Below are 10,404 nucleotides of genomic sequence, written 5' to 3'. Positions count from 1 at the left end.
ATGAAACTGGAAGCTGGTTCTTCAAAAGAGTTAATAAGATCAATAAATTCCTGGCCAGACTTATCAAAAAGAAAAGAGAAAGGATTCAAACAAAATCATGGATGAAAGAGGAGAGATCACAGTCAATACCAAGGAAATACAAACAATTTTAAGGACATGTTATAAGCAACTATATGCCAACAAATTAGGCAATCTGGAAGAAATGTATGCATTCCTGGAAACTTATATACTACCAAAAGTGATACAGGAAGAAATGGAAAACCTGAACAGACCCATAACCAGCAAAGAAATTGAAGCAGTAATCAAAAATCTCCCAGCAAAAAAGCCAGATGGCTTCCCAGGAGAATTCTACCAAACATTTAAAGAAGTACTAAAACCTATTCTTCTGGGGTGCCTGGGTGGCTCAGTGGATTAAGCCTCTGCCTTCGGCTCAGGTCATGATCTCAGGGTCCTGGGATCGAGCCCTGCTTTGGGCTTTCTGCTCAGAGGGGGGCCTGGTTCACCCTCCCCCTCCGCTTGCCTCTCTGCCTACTTGTGATCTCTGTCTGTCAAATAAATAAACAAAATCTTTAAAAAAAAAAACAACACACCATTCTTCTGAAGCTATTTCACAAAATCGAAATGGAAGGAAAACTCTCTCTAGGAGGCCAGGATTACCTTGATCCCCAAACCAGACAAAGACCCCACCAAAAAATAGAATTGCAGAACACTATCCCTAATGAACATAGATGCCAAAATTCTTACCAAGATACTAGCCAACGGAATCCAATAGTACATTAAAAGGAGCATTCACCACAACCAAGTGGGATTTAGTCCTGGGCTGCAAGGGTGGTTCAACATCTGCAAATCAATCAACATGATATATAGTGTTACTAAGAGAAAGGACAAGAACCATATGATCCTCTCAGTAAATGCAGAAAAAGCAATTTTGACAAAGTACAGCATCCTTTCATGATTAAAACTCTCCACAGTGTAGAGATTGAAGGAGTATACTTCAAGATCATAAAAGCCATCAGTGAAAAGCCCACAGTGAATATCATTCTTAATGGGGAGAAACTGAGAGCATTTCCCCTAAGGTTAGGAACATGGCAGGGATGTCCACTCTGACCACTGTTGTTCAACATATTACTAGAAGTTCTAGACTCAGCAATCAGACAACAAAAAGAAAAGGCATCCGAATTGTCAAAGAAGAAGTCAGACTCTCACTCTTCACAGATGACATGATACTCTATGTGGAAAACCGAAGACTCCACCACAAAGTGACTAGAGTTCATACAGCAATTCAGCACTATGGCAGGATATAAAATCAACACACAGAAATCAATTACATTTCTGTACACAAACAATGAGACAGACGAAAGAGAAATTAAGGAATTGATCCCACTTACAACTGCACCAAAACACATAAGATACCTAGGAATAGACTTAACCAAATAAACTTAACCATTTGTACTCTAAAAACCACAGAACATTCATGAAAGAAATTGAGAAATACACAAAGGAATGGAAAAATGTTCCATGCTCATGGATTGGAAAAACAAAAATTGTTAAAATGTCTGTGCTACCCAAAGCAGTCTACCCATTCAGTGCAATCCATATCAAAACACCATCTACGTTTTTCACAGAGCTGGAACAAATAGTCCTAAATTTTGTATGGAACCAGAAAAGACCCTGAATAGCCAGAGGAATGTTGAAAAAGAAAACCAAAGCTGTGGCATCACAATCCCAGACTTCAAGCCCTATTACAAAGCTGTAATCATCAAGACAATATGGTACTGGCACAAAAACAGACACATAGATCAGTGGAACAGAATAGAGAGCCCAGAAATGGATCCTCAACTCTATGGTCAACTAATTTTTGACAGAGGAGGAAATAATGTCCAATGGAAAAAAGACAGTCTCTTCAACAAATGGTGTTGGGAAAATTGGACAGCCACATGCAGAAGAATGAGACTGGACCATTTTCTTACACCATACACAAAAATAGACTCAAAGTGGATTAAAGACCTCAATGTGAGACTGGAATCCATCAAAATCCTAGAGGAGAACACAGGCAGCAACCTCTGTGACCTTGGCCACAGCAATTTCTTGCTAGACCTGTCTCCTAAGGCAAGGGAAACAAAAGCAAAAATGAATTATTGGGACTTTATCAAGATAAAAAGCTTTTGTGTACTGCAAAGGAAATAATGGACAAAACCAAGACAACTGACAGAATGGGAGAAGATATTTGCAAATGTCTTATGAGATACAGGGCTAGTATCCAAAATCTATGAAGAACTTATGAAACTCAACCACCAAAGAACAAATAATCCAGTCAAGAAGTGGGCAGAAGAGGTAAACAGACATTTCTCCAAAGAAGACCTAAATGACCAACAGGCACATGTAAAAATGCTCCACATCCCTTGGTAACAATACCACAATGAGATACCCCTTCACACCTGTCAGAATGGTGACATTATCAAGTGAGGAAACAAGATGTTGGCAAGGATGCAGAGAAGGGGGAGCCCTCTTAACTCTGTTGGTGGGACTGCAAGCTGGTGCAACCACTCTGTAAAACAGTATGGGGAGGTTCCTCAGGAAGTTGAAAATAGAGCTACTGTGTGAGCCAGCAATTGCACTACTAGGTATTTACCCCAAAGATACAAATGTAGTGATCTGAAAGGGCACATGCACCCCAATGTTTATAGTAGCCAAACTGTGGAAGAGCCAAGATGTCCATCAACAGATGAATGGATAAAGAAGATGTTACAGAAGATGTCTTCTATATGTAAGACATGTATATATATGCAATGCAATATTACTTAACCATCAAAAAACTGAAATCTTGCCATTTTCAACTCATGGTCAGAACTGGAGGGAGTGAAATAAGTCGGAGAAAGACAATTATCATATGATCTCACATGTATGTGGAATTTAAGAAACAAAACAGAAAAAAAAAAAAAAAGAGGCTCATAGGGAAGGGAGGGAAAAATAAAATAAGCCAAAATCAGAGAGGGAGACAAACCCTGATACTCTCAATCAGAGGAAGCAAACTCAGGGGTGCTGGAGTGAGGGGTGTTGGGAGATGTGGTAACTGGGTAATGGACATTATGGAGGGCCAGGATGTAATTAGCACTGACTGTGTAAGACTGACGAATCACTGAACTCTGCCTCTGAAACTAATAACACCCTGTATGTTAATTAATTAAATTTAAATTTATAAAATAGCATAAAAATAGTCTCCTCTTACATGTGTTTAGTATTTAAGGTATCACTTTGGAGACTCTTTTTTAAAATATTTTATTTATTTATTTGTTAGACTGAGATCACAAGTAGGCAGAGAGGCAGGCAGAGGAGAGAGGAAGGGAAGCAGGTTCCCCGTTGAGCAGAGAGCCCAACGTATGGCTCAATCCCAGGACTCCAGGATCATGACCTGAGTCAAAGGTAGAGAGGCTTTAATCCACTGAGCCACCCAGGTCCCCATGGAGACTTTTGATCTATATATACATATAGTACATATAGAATGTTGAGTTTTAAAATTCTGAACTTTTGGGTATTAAAAAGAAAATGCAACACTTGGTTCAGATGGCAGACCGAATTCAGCATTTACCTGCTTTCCCTCAAATAAAATCCTATTAACAATTAAAAAAAACTTTTGAAAAATGAATTAAGTTGCTAAAAGCACAAAAAAAGGAGTGGACACATCAGAAGACTAAGGTTTTGAGAAGAGAATGGGGGAATGCCTGAGTGGCTAAGTCAGTTAAGTGTCCACCTTCAGCTCAGGTCCTGGTATCGAATGCTGCATTGGACTCCTTGCTCAGTGGGGGGCCTGCCTCTCCCTCTCCCTGCCCTCCCTTTTCTGAAAAATAAAAAAATAAAATCTTTTTAAAAATTTATTTATTTTATAAACATATAATGTATTTTTATCCTCAGGGATACAGGTCTGTGAATCACCAGGCTTATGCACTTCACAGCACTCACCATAGCACATACCCTCCCCAATGTCCATAAACCCTCCACCCTCTCCCTACCCCCCCTCCCCCTGGCAACCCTCAGTTTGTTTTGTGAGATTAAGAGTCTCTTATAGTTTGTCTTCCTCCTAATCCCATCTTGTCTCATTTATTCTTTTCCTACCCCCCCAAGCCCCCCACATTGCATCTCCACTTCCTCATATCAGGGAGATCATATGATAGTGAGTTGCCTTTCTCTGATTGACTTATTTCACTAAGCATAACACCCTCTAATTCCATCCATGTCATCACAAATGGCAAGATTTCATTTCTTTTGATGGCTGCATAGTATTCCATTGTGTATATACACCACATCTTCTTTATCCATTCATCTGTTGATGGTCATCTAGGTTCTTTCCATAGTTTGGCTATTATAGACATTGATGCTATAAACATTTGGGTGCACGTGCCCCTTCAGATCACTACGTTTTTATCTTTAGGGTAAATACCCAGTAGTGCAATTGCTGGGTCATAGAGTAGCTCTATTTTTAACTTTTTGAGGAACCTCCATGCTGTTTTCCAGAGTGGTTGCACCAGCTTGCATTCCCACCAATAGTGTAGGAGGGTTCCCCTTTCTCCACATCCTCGCCAGCATCTCTCATTTCCTGACTTGTAAATTTTAGCCATTCCGACTGGTGTGAGGCTCAAAATCATTTTGAAATAAGAGAAGGCTATAGCACAGGTGGTAACCATTTTGTTTTGTTTTCTTTTGTTTTACAATGGAGTCCCCTGTCATGGGCTGGTATGGAGAGCAAGAGTGAGAAGGGAAAACAAAATTAAGGGCGCCTGGGTGGCTCAGTGGGTTAAGCCGCTGCCTTCGGCTCAGGTCATGATCTCAGGGTCCTGGGATCGAGTCCCGCATCGGGCTCTCTGCTCAGCGGGGAGCCTGCTTCCCTCTCTCTCTCTCTCTACCTGCCTCTCCATCTACTTGTGATCTCTCTCTGTCAAATAAATAAATAAAATCTTTAAAAAAAAAATTAAGATGTTTGACTGAAGAATTAACCTGTAGATGGGCTGCAGGGGTAGGTCTGTAACACCCCATGCCTAGCTGTAGCATTTGCTTCAGACAGAAGGCTGCAAGAGTCCTCTAAAAAAGCAAATGATTAGACTTATCTTGGTGATCGTATGACTATGTTGTACACTAGAAACAAATAGAATATTGCATGCTAACCACTCCAGTTTGAAAAAAGATAAGATGAAAAACAAAGTGAGGAAATTGAGGCCCAGAGACATTAAGCAGTTTGCCTAAATCAAAGAGAAGGAAGCCAGTGTGGAACACTGTGGAAAACCTGAACTTAGAGCATGTGTTCTAGATTCAGACTTTGCGTAAATTCTACCCTCAGCAAAATACTTCCTTCAGACATTCAGCAAACATTGAGCACCTCTCTGTGCTGGTCAGTGTACTTGATGGTGGGGACATGATGATATTAAGTCTTATTAAGCATGATGATATTATGCCAGGAAGACAAGTTACTCTCTTCACAGTCAAATGGGAGAGAGACAGTGAATCAACACTAGTTATTATATTAAGAATTTACTCCTCTGCCAGATACTATGCCAAGAGCTTGAAGTGTAGTAACTTATGTAATCCTTGTAGCAGGGGTACAATTACTACTCTGGCTTGAAAATGAGTCAGAGAATATTTAAGCTATGAGTAATAAACTTAGAACTCTAAAAAAAAAATTGCCTATTCCAAGAAGCCAGGATTTCACAAGAGGGTTAGTGCTCTAGAGTCCTCTATTTTGGGGGCTTTAAAAAAAAATAGGGGTTTGGTGTAAACCCCAGCTTGCCTATCAACCTGCCTGATTTCTGCCTGCTCACCCTAAAATGAAACATATTTGTTGACATGCTTGTGCCTGGAACCAGCCGACTATTCAAAGGAGAGGGCAGAATTAGCAGAAGAAACCATGTGGTCTTGCTCTTTCATTTATAAATGTGAATGGGAAATCAAGGGATACATGAAGCAGAGAAAAGAAGTATCACAAGTTGGGTTGTGATATCTGCTAAACTTAATATTATGCAGCTATTAAAATATTTACAAAGAATTCTCAATCTAGGGATGCCTCAGTTGCTCAGATGATTGAGCATCTGCCTTGGTTCAGGTTATGGTCTCCAGATCCTGGGATCAAGCCCTGAGTAGGGCTCCTGGCTCAGCCGGAGTCTACTTTTGCCTCTTCCCCTGATCATGCTCTCTCCCTGTATTTCTCTGCCTCAAATGAATAAATTTAAAAAGTTTTTCAATGTAAAAGAAAATGCTTTATTATAAGTTTAAAAAAAAAAACAATCTATAGCTTTAACAGAAGATTGTCAATATTTCTGTGGCAAGGAAAACCACAGTAATTTTGTCTTTGCAGATAGTTCAAATCTAGAATATATCCATGCCTAATAACATGGGCTTTTTCTTTCATTAAAAATCATAAACCAGGATACCCGGCTGGCAGAGTCATCGGGGCATGCAAGTCTTGATCTTGGGGTTGTGGGTTTGAGTCCCATATTGGGTATAGAGACTACTTAAAAATAAAATCTTAAAAAATAAAATAAAATAAAATATTAAACACAAAAATCTTAAGCCAACATCTGTAAAAATGTTTTATCATGTAGAATGATCTTGAGCAATACTAATCCTTGTCTGTGAACATATACATTTGAAATGATATCTGGAGAAAAGTGATTAACTTTTTCAAAATAGGAGGGGGAAAGCCTATAAAATCCTATCCAGTATTATAACTAAGTTTATAAAAATTAAAAGTCGGATCTAGAAAACAAAATAATGTCATATAATACACCAGTATTTTAACAGTATACATCTTTAGTAAGACCATTGATGACTTTTTCTCAATACTTTTACAATTTTTCTAATTTTTATAATGGGGAAAAAATAAGCTTTATTTAAACTACTCTAATGACCTTTGATATTCCTTGGATTTCATAAAGTAAGAACATTAAGAACCCAATATCTATGAAAGTGTTAAAAGGCAGTTTTTCCTATTTAAAATGGGTAAGGAGGGGGCCTGGGTGGCTCAGTCAATTAAGCACCCAGCTCTTGACTTTATCTCAGATCATGATCTTAGGGTCATAAGATCAAACCCCGCATTGGGCTCACACTAGGTGTGGAGCCTGCTTAAGATTCTCTCTCTCCCTCTCTGTCCCCCAACCACCACATGTGCATACTCTGTCTATAAAAAAATAAATAAATAAAATGGATAAGAAGTCCTAAAAAATAGAATTTAATACAAGAACTAGCAACATAGTCTTGAGAATACACTTACAATATAAAGATAACATTAGTTATATTTTCCTCTTAAGTGTAATGTACTATTAAAGAGCTATTGCTTTTTTCTAATAGACAACTTTAAGGTGAAAAGCATATTATATAACAAAATTATTTGTAGGCTCATATTTAAGATTTTGAACTAACATACTGCAAAGCAGTATCTCAGTAAGTTATGAGGAAGTTAGATATTAAAGGTGCTATTTGGGGGGAATCAATTAGGCATCAAGTGTATTTTCTGCTTTCTCCTTTCACCAATATACTGTTTTTCATACTCTAAGAACTAATGAACCTTCTTTATAATGAGATTTTACATTAATTCTGACTTCTACCACAATACAAACAGATTTTGCAGATCTCTAAATGGATAAACTTTAGAATAGGAAGTATTAAATCACACAAATTTTTTAAATAATTATGTAAACATTGGGTGCTTTAATTTCTCAGAACTGTAGTATCATAAAGAGGTAGTCAGAGATGAGGAATTTGTAAATGTATTGCATAATATATTGTAGCATTGACTATTTCTACTGCAGCACAAGGGTTGGACATAATAAACAACCCTAAACAGGAAATCTCCAATTCAACTGACTTCCTGACAGAAATGATGAATGCTCTTCATCCTGGTGAAAAAGAGCTGTCCTTTGTCTTCTTGTAGTTTTCACTAAATACATCATTTCCCTAGACTAGCCATGCTTAATAAAAAGAACAGTTTTGTGTATTATATGACTATAAAGGAGTGGAACAATTTTAGAAAATAATTTTGTAACTTGTGACTGTAGTCACAGATTTTAATTTATAATTCTAGCATAAGTAAAAAAAATTAGGTATAGATATTCTGTAACAGCAAAATATTGGAAAATGCCTTCCCAATCCATATTTTAGTTCATCTTGATTATTTTAGTTGCACAAATTAGTGATTATTATTACTGTTTAGTGTGGCTAGTTTTTAATTTATATTTACCCATGTATTTACCACTTTATTTACTGTTTCTTCTTGCAACTCAGATATTTCTTTTAGGATCAAGTTCCTTTAATGAGAATCTGCTAGTAATCTTTCCTTTGATTTTTTTTTCTTTTTATTTTCCTTTTTTGCTCAAGAGAGGGAAGTAATGATTCTGATTCTGATTCTGATTCTCTCTGTTTCTTTATCTCTAATGCCTTTATTTTGCCCTAATTCTTGAAAGATTGTCTTATTAGACATAGAATTCTAGGTTGACAGTTATTTTCTCTTAGCAACTGAAGACATTAAAACACTGATTTCTGCCTTCATTTGTTGTACTGGGAATTCAGTTCTCAATTGTTTATAAGAACCACTGCTTGGATTTTTAAATTTAATTAATGTGTTTTTTCTTTTCCTCAAGTTGCTTTTGATTCTTTTACTTTTTTTGTTGTTCTTTTTCAAATTTGGCCAATTTTGATAACCTTTGTCATACTTTTAATTCCTTCCTTTATTCTTTAAATCTGTTGGACACAAATACTTTATTCTACATATGACTTTTTTTTGTTTGTTTTTTGTCTGTAGTCTTTGGGGATTGTGATTCAGTTTTGTTACACTGTTAGTTTTGCTAATTTTTGCTAATGGTGGCTTGAAACAAGTACTTTAGTAACACCTGAAGAGTCAAGCTTTTTTATTTCTCAACACTGAGGAATTTCCTTATTGTTCTTCCAGCACAGCTATTCATTACATGTATTTTTTTTTCATTATTTTAAATATTTTCTCTGGCATTCTTAGTTGTGCTACTTTGAGAGGGGTTCCTATGACTACCCAGTGAGCTATATTGCTAAAAAGGGAACACTAAATCTTGGTACAAGATTTTGGAAGTCTGTTATCTAATATCGAGGCAGCATAATTTTGTGAGCAACAAACCTCTAAATTTGTTTATACTCGTATATCTGGTTTTGGAAAGAAATATTACTGATTTAATAGCAGTTTGAAAAGCTTCTTCATCTAAATAGGTTTACTTTGGATATTTGCAGTTTGTGGCATTATTTACTTTGTATTAACTTTAGCTAATGAACTTTTTTTCTTATTATTACTTTAAGGAGGTAATTGAGTTCTACATTCAAAATGAAAATTCAGTAGACAGATGGAAAAAACCTTTAGTGATTGATAAACTTAAGGTAAGAAAAACAAGAAAGCATTTAATGTTGGAAAATGAATATGCAGATGTTTTTTGAAACCTTAGTTTGTCATTGCTGTTGTTGTTATATATAGAGAGAATAAATATATCAGTAATAACTTTTTAAAAAGAAAGTTAAGAACAGAACCTATAGTATACAAAGTAGAATTGTTGATTTCTAATGAGATAGTAACTGGTTTTAGGTAAGGTAAATAAAACAAGTAACTTCGTAAGTGTTTTTAAGTTGCAAGAAGCATAAATAGCAATATCTTTTAAAAATAAACTATTTTAGTGCATGGTAAATTATGATCACTCTGGTGTATTCATCACCTTGACAGGAAATGGCCAAAGCAGAAGGCCTCTGGAACTTGTTTTTGCCAGCTGTGAGCGGTCTCAGCCAGGTGGACTATGCCTTGATTGCTGAAGAAACAGGAAAATGCTTTTTTGCTCCAGATGTCTTTAACTGCCAAGCACCAGGTTACTATATTATTTAAAAACAGAACTTTCTCGGGGTGCCTGGGTGGCTCAGTGGGTTAAGGTCTCTGCTTTCAGCTCAGGTCGTGATCCCAGGGTCCTGGGATCGAGCCGCACATTGGGCTCTCTGCTCAGCGAGGACCCTGCTTCCCCTTCTCTTTCTGCCTGCCTCTCTGCCTACTCTCTCTGTCAAATAAATAAATAAAATCTTAAAAAAAAAAATAAAAAACAAAAAACCCCCAGAACTTTCTCAGATATTCTGAGCAGTGTTTGAAATTCCTCTATTTTAAGATAAGAAGTTTTTCTACACAAAGTCGTTGGTTTATAAACTTGTCTACAATTTTATTTCTCAGTTACTTTGATTTAAATATTTTTAAAAATGGATCTGATATTCTCACTGGATTATCCTTTTGTTAAACATCATTGCATCATTGCATTCTATTAGTGAATAGAAGCCACCTCCAGAGGTACTGGCAATATAAAGATTACAACTTCACGATTGGATCTTCGATATTTATATGGCTAATTGGAATGGATCGAGAGTTCC

The 10,404-nt window shown here is 36.7% G+C and overlaps 1 protein-coding gene across 1 annotated transcript in view; it reads left to right on the top strand.

Annotated features, from left to right (window-relative positions):
- ACAD11 (acyl-CoA dehydrogenase family member 11) overlaps window positions 1-10,404 on the top strand; it is a 93,722-nt gene that overhangs the window by 32,005 nt on the left and 51,313 nt on the right. The window contains exons 10-11 of the mRNA XM_059390932.1: window positions 9,307-9,384; window positions 9,722-9,860. Of these exons, the coding sequence (XP_059246915.1) occupies window positions 9,307-9,384; window positions 9,722-9,860 (217 nt within the window). The remainder of the gene's footprint in view (window positions 1-9,306; window positions 9,385-9,721; window positions 9,861-10,404) is intronic.

The sequence above is a fragment of the Mustela nigripes genome, chromosome 2, assembly GCF_022355385.1.
Source record: "Mustela nigripes isolate SB6536 chromosome 2, MUSNIG.SB6536, whole genome shotgun sequence".
In the NCBI taxonomy this organism is placed as follows: domain Eukaryota; kingdom Metazoa; phylum Chordata; class Mammalia; order Carnivora; family Mustelidae; genus Mustela; species Mustela nigripes.
The sequence above is the reverse complement of the archived record's forward strand: the minus strand, read 5'-3'. Positions and strand labels throughout refer to the sequence as shown.